General features: G+C 50.2%; 1 protein-coding gene across 1 annotated transcript; it reads right to left on the bottom strand.

The window, feature by feature from the left end:
- Positions 1 to 421: 421 nt before the first annotated feature.
- ZC3H4 (zinc finger CCCH-type containing 4) lies at positions 422 to 19,479 on the bottom strand. Its single transcript, XM_081335457.1, has 14 exons — positions 19,093 to 19,479; positions 10,898 to 11,114; positions 10,485 to 10,595; positions 9,997 to 10,213; positions 9,115 to 9,260; positions 8,935 to 9,031; positions 8,649 to 8,791; positions 7,902 to 8,018; positions 6,599 to 6,710; positions 6,245 to 6,354; positions 5,741 to 6,093; positions 5,291 to 5,571; positions 4,939 to 5,178; positions 422 to 4,157 (listed from the first exon to the last, which is right to left on the bottom strand). The coding sequence occupies exons 1-14, from the start codon at positions 19,278 to 19,280 to the stop codon at positions 2,701 to 2,703; spliced, it is 3,789 nt and encodes a 1,262-aa protein (XP_081191583.1). The 5' UTR covers positions 19,281 to 19,479; the 3' UTR covers positions 422 to 2,700.
- Between the last annotated feature and the right edge of the window lie 146 nt (positions 19,480 to 19,625).

Below are 19,625 nucleotides of genomic sequence, written 5' to 3'. Positions count from 1 at the left end.
CTCCAGGCCACGCATGACCTGCCCAAGGCCAAGGTTTGGCTAGCCCAAGACCTCTTTGGTGGCCATGCCTGGAATGCCCTTCTGAGCTCAACAGACCAGTGCTATGCTCACACCTGCAGGCCTGATTCTGGTCAAACTTACAACAGCAGCTATTGTCTTTTGGGAAAAGGGTCTCCTGGCCTCAACTGTTGGGACTTGAGCAGATCACTTTCATCTTCTCAGCCAGCCCCTCTCCCCCAAGCATTTAGGCTGCTGGTTCTTCCAAGGTCAGTTTTCTCTGACCCTTTCCCCACCACTCCTCACGCCTGCAAAGCATTCTACTGTGGTTGGAAAGCTACAAATGGTAACCTGGCTGACTACGACCTTCTGCCTCACAATGGGAATATTTGAAATAATTCCATACCAAAGTAAGCTGGGTGGCAACCTTTAAAATCACTGCATCATTTAATGCCAGCAGTACAACGATCGGAGTCTTGAGTCTGGACATTGTTGGAAGACGCACGTGTGATAAAAAAAAGCAAACAGCCATGCAACCAAAAATCACTGTAAAAATACCAGAACAATATATACAAATCCCTTTTCAAATAATATCTACATTTTATAGCATTTTTATAAAGCACTGGCAAATTTCATTGATAACCAAGATTTGGGTCTAGTGAATGGATCCTGATTTACAAAGTCAGATTGTACAAATATCACAGAGCATCTATGTCCCTAGGCAGGTTCACAAGACAAAATACTTCACAAAGAGCACATTCCTTGACAAGCTGTTCATGGGTTCCAGGATCAGGATGGCTTCTCCACAGGGACTTGGCCACTCCGGAGAAGTTTCAAAAGGTTCCTTGGAGATCTGCTCCAGCCCTTCTCCATTAATGGACTTCAGTGTGTTTGCATACAAAGCCTCCCCAGGTAAGTGGCTGGAAACTGGCAAAGTAGGAAACCGGCTTGGCTTTCCAAGAAAGCTAGCTTGCATTTGTACCAAAAGGACATAACTTTCTCTCTCTTCCAAGCAAGTTCTACACTGTGTTACATTCCCTGGGCAAAAAAAGGAAGAGTAGGAATCACTAAGGCAGAGAGAGAAAAACAATACACTGAAAAATGTTTTGACACCCCCCTCCCCCCCACCCCCGATCTGTTTCAGATTAAACACTGCGAAGCCTGGGCATGAACCCTGCTCCCCTCACTCACGCCCTGCAGTCTGTCAAGCTGAAAAGCCCCAAGCTGCCGAAGGATTCCTATCCCTTGGTTTCCAACACAGGCAGCAGCCAGCAGCCCTTCTGCAAGCACTTCACAGAGAAGCCACAATCCCGGGCTGCTCATTTGCTCTGTGGGGAAGGTGGGCCTTTTCTGCTGACAGGGGCATCCCTCAGGCAGAGAAGAGGCTGCCTCTTAGCCCCAACAGGCCCATGTAGCTCAGCCCGTTGCTGAGAGGACCAAGAGCCGTATGGTGGAGTCTCCAAATTGCCTGCCTCGAGAGCACACCAGTGCACACGGATGCTCATCCTTCAGGTGCTTCTTGTCAGGGCAAAAGGTCAGTGCTTTTAACTCCAAAAAAAGCAAGGCCTGGCTCTGAAAGAGTTGACCAAGAGAGGGCAGGGGGAGAGATGAAGCAGCCTTCTGAAGACAAATAAGTGCAACTTACTTCTCTGCGTTTGAGAAGAGGCCAAATCCATCAGTTAGAAGCAGCAGAAAGACAGAAACAGGCTGGGGAGCTTCCAGCTCTGTTCAGCAATTCTGGAAAGACCAAATTTGCGGGGCTACAAAAAGGGCCCTTCGTCCACAGCAACCTCCCCACCCACTCCTAGCTGTCCAGCCTGGTTTTTAAGGGAACGGGCTCTGTGCCAGGGCTTTCTGGGATGCCGGAAGGCTATGGCTGCCCCTGCACAGATCGTGGAAACAAATGCTTCTTTGCGGGAATGACAAACCTCTCATTTCTGAACATCAGGGGTTCCCTTTGCTTTTTAGAGGAGTGCAGGAGACATAGAAGCAAATTAGTGTTATTAATAATTTAATTTCAATACTACACTCTGTTTTGGTAGAAGGCATCCCTTCTTCAAGAGGCCACCCACCAGAGACAGAAACAGCATCATATCCGAATCTGGCAACCCAAGAAAATGGCAGAAGGGTATTTAAAACAAAATTCAATAGTTACAAAAATAATTCATCATGGTTACTTCTCCATAATAATTTTTGCTGTGCTAGATTCTTTTTTAAAAAAGGCTATGATACACATATATTGTTACAGTTTAGAAACAAAGATATATATATTCTACAGATCAGCATGGCTGACAGCTTCACCCCTTCATAGGGCACACTAAGAAACTGACATATCCTTTCATCCTCCATTCGACAGACAATAAATACCTGAAGAAGAGAAGCAGGGGGGACGGAGACATGGCCCAGCCACGGTGCAAAGAGGGAAGGGCTGGCAGAACCAGCCAGAGCAGGCCTGAAGACACTGAAGGATTCCGAGTGGACCTCAGACCAATCGGCAACGGAAGCCCGAGGGGCCATGACACAATACTGCCTGGGGTGGCTCAGGACCCCTGTGACTTTCCTACACGGTCGCTTGGAGATTACACTCAGCAAAGCTCAAAAAGATGGAGGTACACAGTCAATGGCAATTCATGGAATTTTTAAAAAGTGAAGAACACTGCTGCTGCTTTCGGACACAAGGCTGCATGTACAAGTCTTTTAATACTACTGACAGAACGGGGAGGCCGTCGGGTCGAAGCCTTTAAAAACGTCCTTCAGAGAGCCCGCATCCTGCAGCTCCCCTTCCTGGGCAGGGCTGTTCCCTGCAAAAGGGCTGCCTGCCCCTGACTTGGCCGCTTGTTTCACCAGGCCATACACAGGTGGCACTGGGAGATGGTGGACGCCAGGCTGAGTGACGGCTGTCTCTGCAGCAGGCACAGTGGAAACAGGAGCAGAGGGGGCTGCCTTGGGCCGTGGCCGATTGTAGCTGTTGTACCGGTCACTCGCCGGCTCTGGGCTGGGCTTCTCGGTTTCCAGCTGGTCCAAAGCTGACCGGCGCACAAACAGTGGCTCCTTTCCTCTGTTGCCACCACCACCTTTGCTGCCTTCGGCGCTCTTGGTGGCTGGGCTCCCTTCGCCGGCAGAATCGGCCGACTTGCAGCCGGGGCTTGGGGTCCTCGGGTCGTAAAGGCTGATCCCGCTCAGGACGCTGCTTTGGCCAGGGCCCCTGCTCAACCCTCCTGCGGTCAGCAGCCTGGGGTCATAAGGGGCTATGCTGGCTGCAGCCTCCGCACCCCCTCCTACCGGGGAGCCGATTTCTGCTTGCTCTGTGGTCCCCGAGGATCCTGGCTCAGGAGCCTTGGGCAAGCGGGGGTCCATGGGCACTTTCCGTGTGCGGGGGTCGCTTGGCTTGTCACTCTGCCCAGGACTGCCTGCTGCGTTGACGGTCTTTAATATCCTGGACAGCAGCTCAAAATCCGGTAGGCTGGAGCCGGGACTGGCAGAGGGTTCTGGCTGGGACCCAGCTCGCTGCCTGGGGTCAGAGAGGCTGGAATTCTGAGGTCGGTTCAGGCGTGGATCGAGGGCAGGCAGGGCCTGGAGAGCAGCTGGGACAGGAACTGATTCCTGCTTAGGAACAGGTAGGGGGATCAAGTCTTCAGGACTCCACAGCACCATGCGTGCAAAACTGGGCATGAGCAGGACCACATCTTTCTTGATGTGGCTGAACTGCTGCAACTGGCAGCGAGGGTCCCTCAGAGAGTGGTTCGGCAGGGTGTCCAGAGGGATAGTGACTGGTTTGTCCCGCAGGGCCCTCTCCCCTTCTTCCTCCTCTGGGACAGGAATGGCTTTCTGGCTGATTGAAGGGCTCGAATGGAGAACTTCTGCTGCTTTAGGGGCAGAGGCCACGACGTGCCGTGCAAGTCGTGGATCGGTGGGCCCGGCATCTCCGGCTCCAGAAGACTCCAGGTTTCGAGAAAGTCTGGGGTCACGCAGAAGGCGAGGATCGGCTGGCCGGCTCTTCTGAAGGCGAGGATCGTTCCTGCCTGAGGCAGGAATGGCGTTTCCAGAAGGGTCTTCGTGGGGTCTGCTGGAACTCTGCTGCCGTAGAGTCTTCAGGATGGAGCTAACGCTGCTGCTGCCTCCATCATCCTCATCACTAGAATACCAGTTGCCAGGATCACCTGATAGAGGAGGGGGGGTGAGCCCATACTGGCTATCTCAGAAGCCTCTTCAAGAAGCAACCAAGAATAATTTCAAAGCCACAACATTTTAAAGAGGAACCTCATTCATGGAAAGTCACTGAGCCGGACAAAAAGATTTCTGCAGACTGACCAAGTTGCAGAAAAGAACTGCTGAAAAATTGCTCTCTCTCAGCCAACAGTTGCCTTGGTCTCCCCTGGCCATGCTGCAATGGGGGGGGGGACTCTGCCTTTCCTTAACCCAAGTGGGACTCATTTCCCGCTTTTCCTCCAGCAGCTCAAGTCAGCTGTTTCTTGGCACCTGCTTCATTTATTTCCCATGACAACAGCCTGTGAGCGTGACTGACCCAAAGTCACCACATTTTTCCAAGGCTGGAGATGGGCCTGCAGTTTCTCCAACCCTCATCCAGCTGCTTAGCCAGCAGACCACACTGGCTCTCCCACTGTCCACAGGTACTGTTTCACAGGGATGGGGGTTGGGGAGCAAGCCCAAAGGAGCGCCCTCCCACCAAGGTCTGTCCCTACACTTTCAGTAGGAAAAATCAAGGGCAGCTTTCTACAGTCCCTGTGGTGATTGAGTAAGCCACCACACTCGGGCAGTGTAATATGTGTACCCTGCCCGTGACCCTGCCAAAATGGTGGCTGCTCCTGGGTTCCGCTGCCAACCTGTCCCCCTGTGGGCTTCCAGGCCCCACCAGCACATCAAAGAACACGCCCAACATGGAGCAGAGCCCACCCACCCATCCCCCCTCTCGGCCCTTGCCTTCCTCGTGGTCTCGGTCCTGCTTGCAGCTCTCTGCCTGCCGGCGAGCCCTCTCTTCTTCCTGCTGCTTCTGCTGGATGCGAAGGTAGAGAGCCCTCTGGGTGGAAGGCAGGAAGTCGGGGATGCAGCCAGAGGGCTTCTGCAGCCTTGGGATGCCCCCATCGCAGAAGGAATCTGGCTCCAGGGAAGGGTCAGGGAAGAGCCCTCCCCCAGGGGTCTCCTCATAGCCTGGGTAGCCCTCTGTGGGGGGAGAGGAGAGCAGTGAGAGCACTGGAACGGAAGGCAGCCACTCAGCCCGCCCCCTGCCCCAATGCCAGGCATACGAAGCCGCCCAGCCCAACTTCACACTTGCCTGGGCCAACCATGAGGCTGGGATCCATCTCCAGACCTTCTGGGTGCAAGTAGAAGTTGTCATAGAAGTCCTGTGTTGGGGGGCCAGGTGGCATCTCCTCGGGGCCAAAGGGCATCATGGGGGGTCCAGGGCCCAACGGAGGGCCAGGGTTCATCCCTGGGCCCATTGGCATATCAGGGCAGATGTCCGGACATAGGTCCGGAAGCATGTCGGGGGGCATGTCGGGAGGCAGCTCTGGATGCCCAGGCCCGGGGAAACGAGGTGGGGATGGACCAGGGTGCCTAGAGGAAAAGAGAGGTGGGATCAGGCACCTCTGAACGCTGGCGGGCTCTTTTATCTCGACAGAGCACCTCACTTCCCCAGGAAATCCAGGCATCTTGGACCTGCCCTCCACAAGGACAGAGACCGGGCCTCACCAACTGTGGCAGAAGCCCCCTCCTCCCCTCTTACCTCACCCCCAGCTTCTCCGCCAGCTGCCCTGTAGGCCTCACGACAATCTCAAAGAGGGAAGGGATCTTCTTGTACAAGTCTTGCTGAAGCTGCTGAGGCGAGAGGGGCTCGTGGATTGGAAGAGGCATCTGTGGTGGCCCTGGTGGAGGAAGGGGCGGGGGCGGGGCAGGGGGGCCTCCGGGCATGGGGCGGCTATTAGGGGACGTTGGAGCTGGGGGCCCTGGGGGACGTGGGGGAGTGGGCAGCAATCCCACCCCAGGAGGTGGCTTGGGTAATGGGTTGATGCCCTGTTTCTTCAACTCCTCCACTTCTTTCTCATCCTCTGCTCCGGCTTCTGCATCATCAGCCAACATCTAAGAGGCAAGGCAAAGGCTGGGGGTCAGTTTCTCCAGTCGCATCTCCCACCATGCTGAGCTGGAGCCCTCCTGGCTACGAAAACTCCAGGGGCCAGCTGAGGCCTCTCTGCAGAGCAGCCAAATCTTGGTGCTCATTTGCTCCCTTTACCTTATCCAGGAGTTCCCGAGTTTCATCGGTGAGTGGTTCATGCGAGAACATGCAGTCATCTCCATTAATGCAGTTCCCAGTGGTGTGAAACAGTTTACAAGGGAAGTCCCGTGCCAGGTGTTCAGGAAAGCAAAAAAAAAAAAAAAAAAAAAAAAGAAGCCACAGAAACCCACCAGCATCAGGAGACCCAAGATTTCACAACTCTCGCTTCTACAAAGATCCCCTTTGGGAAAAAAGCCGGCCCGCAGCCCACAGTGAGCCACTCCTCTGAGTAAGGAGAGGCAGATCAGGGGACCGAAAACCTCCCAAAACCCTGTCCTAAAAATGCTGGACGACAGCAATTGGAAAGGATATCATGCATGTAGGGACAATTCTCCGCCCTGGCACAGTAACCAGTGATGTAAAACTTGCAGAGTTCCCTCTTCTTTGGTAGCTCAATATCATGGCTAAAGTTGCAGTGTTCCCCCTGGCAGGAAAAATACAAAAAGCACACCATTTAGCCACAGACACAACAGAACGTCAACAGATGACTGGATGCAAAACATCTCACCGTGGTCTTCGGGAGAAGGGCTGGTGGTCACAGCCACGGCAATCAAAGGCCAGTCCTAGAATCCTGCCCCCACCCTGCTGCGTGAGCCTGGCCCACGATTAATTCCATCCCTTCACAACTGGGAATGAACAAATACAACGGCAGCTTCAGGGAAAGTGCCACTTTGTGGGAGAACATGCACAGAACAACAGATAGGATAGCAAAGAAGACCTCCAAGTCTGTTGTTGTTGTCATTAAATTAAAATGTCCCAATGAAGTGGGGGGAGGAGAGTCCCCTCACCTCCGCAGCGGAACCTTAATGGCAGGGATCTTGCAGAGATTAAGGCATGCGTCTCCGTAGGGCAGAGAGGAGCTACATGGCCTGGAGCAGGCAAATGAGAATGCCGATTATGGAAAACCATGGCTGCTAGCTTTTCGGGCGTCCTTCACTGTTTCTTTAAGGGCATGTGAATTATTCTGATAACCTCAGATCTCTAAGTCTTTAAATAAACATGGGGCTAAACATCGTGAAGAGCTACTACGAGAACAAATTGGGGGGGAGAGGGGCGCGCACATTTTCAAAGGCTCCTAGCCCATGCCTCCCCCTTCTGCCACGGAAGGGAACGGAGCCGGAGGCTTCTCCGCTCCTGGCAACACAGGGACAAAAAGCCCTGCAGCAGCCCGGACTCCTGTTCCAAGGCACCTGCAGGGAGTCCTCGACTTACAACCTTTTATTCAGTGACCATCTGAAGTTACAACAGCCCTGAAGAAAAATGGCTTGTGACCATTTTTTACACTTATGATTGCTGCAACGTCCCCATGGTCATGTGATCAGAATTTGGACGCTTGGGAACCGGCATGTATTTACGATGGCTGCCGTGTCCTGGGATCACTCCCACCTTCTCACCAGCAAAGTCAATGGGGAAGCCAGATTCACTTAACCACCGTGCTGTTAACTTAGTAACTGAACTGTGGCAAAAAAGGTCATAAAAGGGGGGTGCGACTCCCTTAACTGTCTCGCTTAGCAGCAGAAATTTTGGGTTCAATTGTGGTCGTAAGGCGAGGACTACCGAATTGGGCACCTACATCGCTGACCAAATAAATGAACTGGAACCGAGCTGCACCTACCCAAGTGCATCTTCCTTCCACAAAATACTTGCAGACGACTTTCCCTTTCTTATCTGACTGCTGGTGAGGTTTCTCATGGTCGTTCCGCCTGTAAGTCCCACAGCTACCACCTCCATCCTGTACGGATCACAAGAGAAATACTCATTTGACTGATTTATGTATCAACGTTAGGCAGACCTTTGTGAAAATAAAACAACGTGTAAGAAAGAATAGTGGCAAAAATAAAAGCCAGATAAAATTAATTTGGTATCCTAAATAGTTTCTAGGTGAATAGAAGATATTTTGTTGGTTTTGTAGGAAAAGAATGCCAAAGCTGGTGTGCCGTGAGGAAAAAAGCTCCCACTTGGGTCATCCAATCTTTTGCAGCTGCATTTCACAGTGATTCATGCAACCCTCGAGTCCTCTTGAATAGCCCCGGCTGCAAAGGTGTTCAGGAGTTAAATGAATTCAAGAGTTTAAGGATTTAGATGTGGACCTGAGTCCACTGCCTTACACTCAGTCCAGAGCCAACGAGAATGGAGGATCCGGAGCTTTGCGCCATTTTCTCTATTACCAATTTCCTGATTCGTCTGCATTGAACAGCCCAGCCTCTATCCGTCCTGGCAGGTGGGAGATGCTTGGCCTCACCTGGGCTTCCCAGGGAGTCCACTCCCAGGCTTCCTTGGAGTCAACTGCCCCTTCTTGGCCTCCACCCAACCTCAAGCCCGTTAGACCCAAAGCAAGGGAGGGGCCTCCTAGGCCACTTACCCCCAGGTCATCTTCATAGTAGTCGTCCTCCTCATTGAGCCCCCCTGCTTTGCCTAGGCCTGATCTGCCACGATGACCTCGTCCACGGCTCATCCCCTTGCCTCCTCGTCCCCTGGAGCCACGGCCTCGGCCACGGCCCATGCCTGCAACAAGACCAGTCAAGTCGATTCTGCAGCCCAGCCGTGGAAAGCCCCGCCCCGCCATCTGCTTAGCAGAGGCCTTGGGCAGCCGAGGCTCCAAAGGGGGGAAAAGGAGGGTTTCACTTTTTCTCCCTCCACCCACATACCTCTCCCCCTTCCTTCTTTGCTTCTGCGGTACTGGTTCAGCTCTTTGGAATAATCATCGTAGTCTTCCTCCCCCATGGGCTCCTCTCCTTCGCAGAACTGCCAGGCAGACAGAGGGGAAATTAGCCAAAAGGGACCGTGGCAGGAAGCCAGGCTGAGCAAGGACAGTTCTCGATGTTCACCTCCATCTCCTCATCGTAAATTTCTTCCCCCTCCTCCTCCTCGGGGTGCTCCCCTCTTCCCCTGCCTCGGTTGCTCCTGCCCATGCCTCGTCCTCTCATTCCACCTCTTCCACGGCCACGGTAACCTCGGCCTCGACCACGGCCACCTGTTGACACAAACCAGAGGTGGTGCCAAACCGATCAGACTCCAGCATTTGCATACACACTAAACTATACTGGTTTTGTTTGGTTTACCTGGTTTAGTGTGGTGTGGGAACTGAGCCAATAAGGTTTGCTGTGAGAAAAAGAAGCAACTCAGGGCAATACTCTTAACTGAGACCACTGTTTAGGGGGCAAAGCACAAAGGCATTTGATATCTCTTCCCATCTGTTGTCTCTTTTGAGAAACAACAACGTTTTTATGCCATGCCATACGCTAGCCATACAAACCAATGGAGGTACCAGTATGCCTGCATGCTGACTTTCTGAAATTCAGCTCCCAATTCAAAGAAACCCAGAAAGAAAAGGCATAAAATTTAAAATGTTGCATTACCAGGAGCTGAGTGCCCTTTTGGAACCAGAGTCAATTGGGTCTTGGATAGGTTACATGCAAATGGAGACAGACGCCCACAATAGGGAGAGCTGCACAGTTCCTCGCTGCTGAGGAAAGGAAGCAGAACCAGAATGTTCTGTCTCCATTCTGTTTTGACACTCCAGAGCAAAAAATCAGTAGCTGCTGTCATTTAAAAAGACAGCACACATTCCCCACGGACAGCTACGGACGGACAACCACGTTTTCAGGAGGCCTGGGGGGGGGCGGGGGGGGGGTTTGTTGTCTGGCTGCCTAGTGGCCAGCACCTGCCTCACTCGCTCAGTGTCTGGGCTGAAGGAAAAGCAAGCGTACCTCGGCCTCTGTGTGTCCCCTCCTTTGCCCTCCGGTACTGGTTCAGCTCCTTTGCAAAGTCATCGTACTCTTCTTTCCCCATGTCCTCCTCTTCCTCCGCCTCGTAGTCACAGTAGCCCTCGTTCTCATACACTTCGTAGGGGGGGTAGCTCTTGTTCTCCATTTTAGGATACCCCTTCTTTGGGGCACTGTGAGAGGACGAGTACTGCTGATGGGACTGAAGGCAAAAACACAAATGGTTACGGCTGAACAGAGAGAGGTGACAAGCGGAACTAGACCTCCAAAAGAAGAAGCGGCTCTCAACCCATTTTATAAACCGTTATTCTGTAAAGCGTCACTTTTACACAAGGAGCAGAAGCAAACGACGTTGATTTGCTACCATCCAAACATCACCATCTCGATTGCTCATCTACCCGACATCTGACAGGCTCATCTTCCTCGGGTCTCCCACCCTTAGGCCACCCCTATGGATGACCCTCAGCACTTACAGAGGAGTAGAGGGGGCTGTACTCCCGGTACTTCCGGTGCCCCTTTTCGTTTGGGCTGAAGTCAGAATCCTCACTGTAGTCGGAGAAGTCTTCGCTGGAAGAGGCGTGGCGCTGCGAGAAAGGAGAAGCCGTTGACTCCCAACCAGACGCTGACGTTCCCCCCCTCCCCCGGTGAGTTCTTATCCCACAATTCTGGCCAAAGCCTGGAAGATGGCCAGGTCAGCCCCATGGAGGCGGTCCTCCACCTTCCTGGTGGGAATTCAGTTATCTTCCGATGCAGGATTTGACTACTTTGGGACTGTCAGGCCCCGGGCAGAGGAAACCAACAATTCTGGTTTTGCGAGGGGTGCAGAAAGGCAGACTGGGGAAGGGGAAGCAAGCTAGCCTTCCAACGCTCCCCTCGCATTACTCACTTTGTGTTTTGATTTCCTTTTCTTTTTTGATCTCCGCTTCTCCTTCTCTCTCTCTTTCCGACGCTTCCTTTTCCTCCGGTGCATCTTTTCTTCCTCCGAGTCACTGTGGTGCTTCTCGTTTTTTTCCTTCCTGCTCTTCTCATGGGTCTCTGAAGCACCGTTGGGCTCCTCACCCCCGTCGTCTTCCAACTCTCCTTCTTCCAACTCACCATCCTCCCTGAAAAGGTGGAACAGCAAAATCAACAACTGGAAGTAGCAGGGAAAAGAGCAATGGCAGGTTTCAAAACTGAAAATCACACAAATTGCAAAATATTCCAGTATGTTTTTCAAAAATCCCCCTGGGCAATTCAGTGATTAAAAAAAAAGTCTAACCTGTTAGCCAAAACAGAGCACTGTAGTATTTTACGGCAAGAGAACAGAAACCTACTTACACACGATGGTTTATCAATTGCACTATTTATCAATTGCACTATAATTTATATATTTCTGTTAGATAAGCTGACATTGATAATTCAGTTGTGGCCAGCGATAAATCAGTGTGAATCTGCTAGATTTCTCTTCTCCAAAAGCAGAGCTATTAAACTGACTCTTTCAGCCTTGGGTGATTTGGTTGCTAAAACTCCAGACACGGAGGCTGTAAAATGTGGCATCATCCAATTTCTACTTTCTTTCTACCACAGAGCCTCTCTCTGAAGTTCAGGAACCCAAAGGCCTGAAGACTGCAAGCGCCCTCAAAGCAGATGTTCTTCACCCAATGCTCAGTCAGGCCACAGGGTTCACTGGAGGAGGAGGAGGATACGGGAACGGCGGACTGCTGAGCAACCGATTCAAGAATGGCAGGATTAGGGGAGGCTGATCACGACAGCTGTGTTATGCTTCCACCTTCAGGGGTACGATGAAGGAAGCTCCTACATAACTAAAAGAATTTAGTGCTGGATTTCCAAGGCATTTCTTTGGTTCATAGGATCTTATTGTAACAATGATATATTAGATTTATAAGATTGTCAAATCAAAAGGCAACATACAGTCATCCTAATAATACACAACCAAACAGCACAATGTGAAAATATACAAAGAGTTCCAACCAACCAGCCATCATCAATCAATCAATCAAATGGAACCACAAAACACTCAGGCCTGTCTGAAAATCCAAGTTTTTAAAGCTTTTCTAAAGGGCAGCAAAGTTGAGGCAAAACAAATCTCAGGGGTTGCAGAGGCAGGAGACAGAGAGTCGTTTCAATAGAATTTAGTCTGGAGTTACTACATAGGGCTGCAGCCTTAAATGCACACAGCTGGAAAAAAATGGATGACTTCAGCTCTACCTGTGCAATCATTTACCCAGATATTATTATCTTGTGAAGGCTAAGCCTTCCATCTTACTGACAGCTATCAAAACCAGTTCACTTTCCCCCGCTTGAGGTCTCAGAGCAGGGAGGAAAAACTGTTACATGTACCATGCCCCCCCATGTACAGGATTTTTTTCTACCATTGTATGTGTGTGTGTGAGAGAGATATCTCTAGTTTTAGCTTATTTAAAATTTACAGCTCTTGTTTCTTTTTTGCTTGCCACTACTGTAATGTTAAAATCTCATGGCCAAATTTTACCAGACCCAATTGATACCTTTGTTACAATTATGGCAGAGATATATACATTTGCAGAGGCAACTGTCAATCATCAATGAATAACCCTATTCCATTTGGCAAGAAAAAAAGTGTAAGACAGCCAAATTAACCCCATGTAATTGATCAGTGTATAGAATTCAGTGGTGTACAAAAAAGGAGTAAGAGTGAAACTTACAAATAAAATGCAATTACTGTAATAGATACACATTTAAACTCATTAAAAACAATGGGACATCACCTACTTATGATGATTAATTTAAGGCCCAGTTCTTTGAATGTAGTTACTGAAATTATCATTAAGTCTGGATACAAGCCAACATCTGTTCAGTTATGGAGTTAGGAATTAAGAGAACTTAGATAAATAATATTTATTTTTCTTAATTACCAGATAATTAGGGGAGCTTAAACCCAATACACTTGGAAAACATTAATAAGAGCAAAGGGAACATGGGTGGGTTGGGATCATGGTGATGATGATCATCATCATCATCATTTATACGCCACTCAATTCCCAGTGACACATATTTATAAATGACTTGGATGAGGGACTAGAAAGTACAATCATTGAATCTGGGATAAAACATGGAGCAAGCACCTTAAAAGGGGTACCAAGACGCAGGTGGATCTCAACAAGCTGGAATATTCAGCTAAGACAAATGCAAAACCCTACATTTGGATAGGAAAAATCAAAGGCTTAAGGAGAGGAAGGGCTAAACCATATTGATAGAAGCACATGAAAGGATCCGGGTGTCTTAATGGGTCACATGAGCCAAGAGTTCCAGAAAAACTGGAATAAATCGACAAATAGTGGCAGGCTGGACTGCACTGACCGAGGCAGAGGATCGAGTCAGCCTTAGTCTGTGTTGGTCATTTAGAATATGTGTGCCCAGTTCTGGGCGTTGGATTTTAGAAAGGACACCAATAACTGAGGGAGGTCCGGAGGTGAGCGATCCATAGGATAAGGGAGGCGCTGGGTGTGCTTAGCCTGGAAAGACTGCGAAGAAACACGACTGCCTTCGAGTGCCAGTCGGGCTGGGAGATGGACAGGAAATCCCACGTCTCAGCTCTAAGGCCGTAGGTCTTAATTGGCGTTTAGGAAAAACTTCCTAATGGTAAAAGAGATTTTCACCGGTGGAAATGCTTCAGGAGAGGATGGTTCTCCTACACGCATAGTCTGTAAACACTCCCAGTTTGGGAGAAACGTTGCTCTAGTCCTTTTCAACAGAAATAACCTTTGCCAGGCAGGAAGGGACCCAGCTGCTGTGGGAGAGGCAGAACCTGGGGGCGGAGTTAAAAGAAGGATCCCTACAAAGCCACAAGCTGACCAAGTCCAACTCTGTGCAGCCCACTTGAATTCCGTGGATTCTTCTCTAACTCCAAATGGGTTAGGGTGAGTTGAGAAGACTCCTGTTTGTAGGCTGTTTCGCTTAACTGGACCTTCCCATATAGACCTGGTCTTTCCTGCCTGACACCTGCAGTCACAAAGGCCATCAGGTACAGCCTATGGAACTCTGAAGCATCCCTGGGAGTTGGCCATCCAGCCCTTGCTATTATGCATCCAATATGAACTGCTTCACAGTCGTTCTGAAACAGAATTAACCACAACTTATTGAGTAACAGCAACTGGCAATGCAATAAACTAGTTTATAAACAATGGATTTGAACAACATACAAAGCACGACAAACTAGACTTTGGCTTAGCATGATGAGTGAGCCTAATCCATTTTTAAAGTAAAATCTGGTTATAAACTTTTTTTAAAAAAGTCTAGTTTCCAGTATTCTAAAATAGGAAAGCCCCAATTTCACAAAGTAAAAAAATGCCAATACAGATGCTGATATCTTCTATACTACATGCCAGCAAATTTGCAGGAAACTAGTTAAGACCTTTCTTCTTGCAATTATTGAAAAGTTAGTTTTTATCAATATCCAAATGAAAAAAGGAAGCAAAACTTAAGATCTCTCTGGTCTTGAAGCATGTTTATGCCTCAGTCCAGCTTATCTCTTTCCTTTCACCTGTTTTGTCCCCTTGGGGCCCTTAAATTTTTCCTCAAGGACCTTCTCAGTTGTTGCAGGAACTCTGTTCTCAACTCAACTTCTTCTTCTCTATATTTTCTGCTGCTAAGCCCACCATGAGTCTTTCATCTCAAACTGGGAAAGGACTAAAGCAAGAAATGAACTCCAGAATTATTCACAAACTACAACGAGCAGCCGAAGTGCGCACTTAGGATTTCACGGCCAAACCAGAATTAGACCAGGTGATACAATTTTATCAGATTGAATTGTTCAGTTCTTGAAAAGAAGAGAACCCCTTTCTAGGAAATGAATGTTTTGGCAAGACAGCAGAGAAAAGATGACCTGAATCTCAAGGCTCTCAAGGCCTGGCCTCTGCTGCTTATTGTCGGGTGGAAGAGCAGCCTGTCTAGGCGTGCCTTTTTTTCTCCCTTCGCTTCCAGACTCTCTGATTCTTGGAGACCCTCTGGACAAGTCTCTGCACTTTTCTGGGCAAGATTTTTTGGAAGCAGTTTGCCACTGCCTCCTTCCTAGGGCTGAGAGAAAGTGATTGGCCCAAGATCACCCAGCTGGCTTTGTGCCCATGGCAGCATTAGAACTCACGGTCTCACGATACCAAATTAGCTCTCAAATGCATGCCTATTCTGCATTTACTGGGAGTGCTCCCAAATATGGGACTTTAACATTGTCAAGTGCTGGGTCTTAAGACTGCAACGTCAAAGCAAAAGTAATCTCAGAAGATCTAACACATGTTGGCTTACAGATGTGTGGCAAACTACTAACTACAATTCTGAGTAAAATTATTATTACTGAAAAGTGTATGATTCTGCCACCTTCAACTTGCCAAACATTTTCGCCCCAGCTATAGAGCAAAGCAACATGGTTGCCATGAAGCTATGGTGTTTTCACAGGATAAAGCTGGTATTAGGGGAATTGCTAGTCTTGTGGCTCGCCCACCATGGGACTACATTTGCCCACCTCAGCAGAATGCTCCTTTCAGGTAGGCTACCGCCTCACAGTCAACCTGTGTGAGCTCACAGACCACATGGCTGGAGCCAACCAGCAGCCCAGCTTGGAATTCTCCTCTCGAGTCTGGACCAGACATTCCCCTCCCCTCCCTTCCTGTCACTAATGCAGGCAGTTTTCATAATACTGGCTGCACCACACATTGCGTAATTCAGGGCAAGGAACAGTGCCTGGTTGTTGGAGGACCAAGGAAGCCTTGGCAGAACCTCAGAGGAGAAGGAGAAGTGGGATAACTGAATGTGCAGGGAAACTGTGTGGTCCAGGCACCAAGATGGGAGCCGGGAAAGCGAAGGAAGGACTCAACAATCACAAGGTTTGAAGGGAGCCTAAGAGAGCCGAAGAGGACAAGGAGAGAGGCAGCGATATCACTAGCACTATAATTACGATTCTATCGTTTGAATGCGAGTATACTGAGCACTTCTGTCTCGGAAACAAATTCCTTGTGTGACTGTCTAACCACACTTGGCCAAATGAAGTATCTCGATTCCTAAGGAAAAAACTACAGACTCCCTATGACAGAACTTCATGCTGTGGCTTAGTTCCAACAGGAAAAAAACACGGAAGGATCAATAAGTTATTTACTATTAGTACCAAAAGTACATACATGAGGTTTATTTTAGCTTTGTGCTGAAAACTAGACAGAAATAACTCTTCAGACTGTTTTCTTTTAAAGCTGGTTGTCTCTGCAGCCGCCTAGTGGCCCTGAAGAAGAAAGCTGTGGAAACCCCCCCCGCCCCCCCAGCCAGCCTGATTCATGTATCTTCTGGTAGGATTGCCCTGCAACCCATTGCCACAAAATGGAGGCGGTGCTTCTCTTTTGAAGTGCCCAGGAGGACCCGAGAAGCACCAGCTCAAGCCAGGGGAGGCTGCCGAGGCACACTCTCAAAGCCACCACTGGTGCTGGCGCCAGCAATGTTAACTGTGGGGATTTCTCCATGAAGGAAGATGGGAACAATACAGCTATAGCACCAGAGTTCCTAGCCTGCTTTGAAATGAACCACAAAACTAGGGCAGACCATAGAGTTGCAGCCACACAAAAAGCAACACTCACAGCCAGTAATATTTTAAGAACATTATTGTGAATGGACAAGGTAGATTTTTACCTGCTGTGCTAAAAGTGCACTTTACTCAATAGGTAAAATCATACATTTGGGATTACATGCAAGATGACTTTTTATGAAACTCACTGAAAAACTGAGCACCTGAAAAAAAAGGAAAGGCCGCTTCTACCAAAAAGAAGGCCCAACCCCCTTGCCTGTGGCTAAGCACCAGTGAAATAAGCACAATTGTACCCAACTGCTCAGCCTGACTATATTCTACCCATTTCAATCAGAGCCAATTTGCCTAATGAATTCTATATCCCAGCAGAGCTTCGAGAGAGACTAACTTGACTTTGGATTTTTACTTCCTTGGTGGAGCCAGGAACGCTGTTGCCTTCAAGGGAGAATTTCAAAGGCACGGTCGCACACTATGACACTGGGATAGTTAATTTTGCTTTCTTTTCCTTACAAGTGAGGACATCCCTACCTCCAAGACCAAATATGGAACACAGTTCACTCGCCCCTCTTTGCAGCTCTCCACTGCAGCTGTTACCTCCAGAACTGCTGCAATTATTGAAGCCATTCAATGCCAAGCGACCTCCGGCCTGCTGGCAAACACAATGCCTGAGTGAAGAGACCAGAAAACTAAAGGTGCTGCATTTGTATAGAATTTGGCCAACTCACAAGATTCACCATTGAACCAATTCTTCCCGAAGTGCACGTGCCAAATTCAACAGGGTTCTCTTAGAGCAGAAGACAAGTGGGAAGTCAGGAGATGCCACTTTAAAACAGCAGCTGAGTGGGAATCTGCCTGCTGGCTCAGCTGAGCCCCCTAACCCTGGAATCTCCCAATCCTAATTTTTCCCACTTTTTTTTCTCTCTGCAAAACTATTGGTATCTAGGGCAAAATAAAGCTTTGTAGAGCATTGACCATCGACACTAGCATGTTTGGAGTGTATTCCAAACTACAGGGCAAAGGATCAGAATTTACAGGGTACAATAATATATAAATTTTTTGTATGCTATTTTGTGTATTCCTATGCGAACTCCCAGCCCCATTTTATAACAACTATCAAGAAAATGATTCTGATGGGCCCCAGAAGCTCTGGCCTATTTACCCAAGATTTAGAAATGTCAATGAATTATTTTAAATGCTAAGAGAAAGCTCCATCAAAACATCCTCTTAATGATTAAAAGGATAAATCCGGAGCAGCAAGATAGCAATCTCCATTGAAAGCTGAAGCCAAACGGCAGCTTTCCTTCGCTCTTCCTATGAAATAACCGGGCAAAAGTCAACTGGGTTATGGAAATTTCCAAAAGGTTGATGAAAGCAGAAGTAAAATGGTTAAATGTTTCATATGTTATAGTGAGCTGCTACAAATATTGAAATGTGTCCTTTGAGAAAATGTATATTTGTTGCTTCATAAAATAAAGTATGCAAGTGAAATCTACTTCATCCCAAGCTACAAACATTGGTCAAACTAACTACCCCTATTTTGGCTATCAGGTTTTAGACCAGAAAGGAAATGTTATGCTTGCCAAGAACACCTGATTGACCCTACAGTGTGAATTCAATGACAACCACATTAAAGAGACAGAAATTACAAAGAACTATGCAGGCAATGGCTTAATGTGCATTAGTACTGTATGTTAACTTTTAAAAATGCCCAACTTATTTCCTTGTTTTGTAAATTTAGGTTTTCTAGTACATGAGCACAACACTAACTTGGTAGGCCAGTGAAGAGGAACAAATAAGGCAACATTATTTTAGATGAACAAAAAGAGTGGCTTCCTCCCCAATCAGAAAAAAGAAAATAGTGTGCCAGGGGACAGGGTGGTGCCCTTGATTGGCAAGGAAACTACCAGACCCGGGGCCGGTTCTGCAGAGGACCCGGGCTCGGGGCTTCTCGACCCGATGGGCAGGGCACGGAACAGCCGGGCTTCCTTGATCTCGTGTGGGGAAAAGCGTGGACTGTTTACGGTGTGTGGTTAACAAACGGGCCACAACAGGGGCGCTCAGGTGCTTGTACTGTACACGGCCACGCTCGCGGGGGGGGGGAGCGTGTGGTGACTTGAGGGGGGGAGCTCTGTGATTGCCGCACTTCGCGGCTGCTTACAGTTTTTCTTCGGGCTCAGCCGGACCACGCAGCGGAGGCGGACTCGGCCCACCGGCGGCGTCCGGACGGCACCCGCACCGCGGCGGGTTCGGGCTTTTTAACCTGACCAAAGCGAACTCCGGCGGGATGGCCCCCCTCCCCCCGAGGGACCCCCTTGGCCGGCGCGGCGGGAGAGGAAGGAGCGGCGGCCAGGCGGGAAAACAGGCCGCGGAAGCTGCGGCTGCCACGACCGCCGGCCCGGCCCGGCTGGCCCCGGCGCGGGTGGGGGCTCCCTCCCCGCCCCCCCGCCCGCCCCCCCGCCCCCCGCGAGACCCAGAGAAAAAGAGAGAAGAGAGAGAGAGAGAGAGAAGAGAGAGAGAGAGAGAGGCGGGTACTGGACCTTTCGTCCGGGCCGGGCCCGTGGAGGAGGAGGAGGTGTTGTTGCAGCGGCCGGGCGCCAGCGCCGCCGAGGCCCGGGCTGCCGAGGGGGCCGTGCAGGAGCAGGGGGTTGGCGGCGGCCGGAGAGGGGGCCGGGGGGCTGGCGTGGGGGCTGCTGGGCGGAGGCACGCTGGGGCTCTCCACCGCCATGGGGGGGCCGGGCCGGGGGGGGAGGGCGGGCGGGCGCGACGGGGGCACGGGGCACAGTCACTGTACGGGCGGGCCTGGCGCCGCGCTCGCTCGGTCGCTCGCTTGTGGGCTCGCTGGCCGGCAGGCAGGCAGGCAGGCAGGCAGGCGGCGGCGACGGCGGCAGCAGCAGAGGCGGCAGGCTGGCTCCGAGGCTGCACCACACAAAATGGCGCCGGCCCGCCTGAGAGGAGGGAGGGAGGGAGGGAGAGAGAGCGAGCGAGCGAGCGAGAGCGACGCCCGAGCCAGCCAGCCAGCCAGCCAGGCGCGGCGCGCGCGGCCACACCCGACCCGACCCGAGGCGGCGAG

The sequence above is a fragment of the Vipera berus genome (genome assembly GCF_964194415.1).
Source record: "Vipera berus genome assembly, chromosome: 9".
Taxonomy (NCBI): Eukaryota; Metazoa; Chordata; class Lepidosauria; order Squamata; family Viperidae; genus Vipera; species Vipera berus.
The sequence above is the reverse complement of the archived record's forward strand: the minus strand, read 5'-3'. Positions and strand labels throughout refer to the sequence as shown.

Coding starts and splice junctions, on each gene's coding strand:
- ZC3H4 (XM_081335457.1), bottom strand. CDS start 19,280: ATGGCGGTGGAGAGCCCCAGCGTGCCTCCGCCCAGCAGCCCCCACGCC. Junction 10,596..10,897: donor AAAGGAAATCAAAACACAAA/GTGAGTAATGCG, acceptor CCTTTCTCGCAG/CGCCACGCCTCTTCCAGCGA. Junction 8,792..8,934: donor CAAAGAAGGAAGGGGGAGAG/GTATGTGGGTGG, acceptor GTCTTGTTGCAG/GCATGGGCCGTGGCCGAGGC.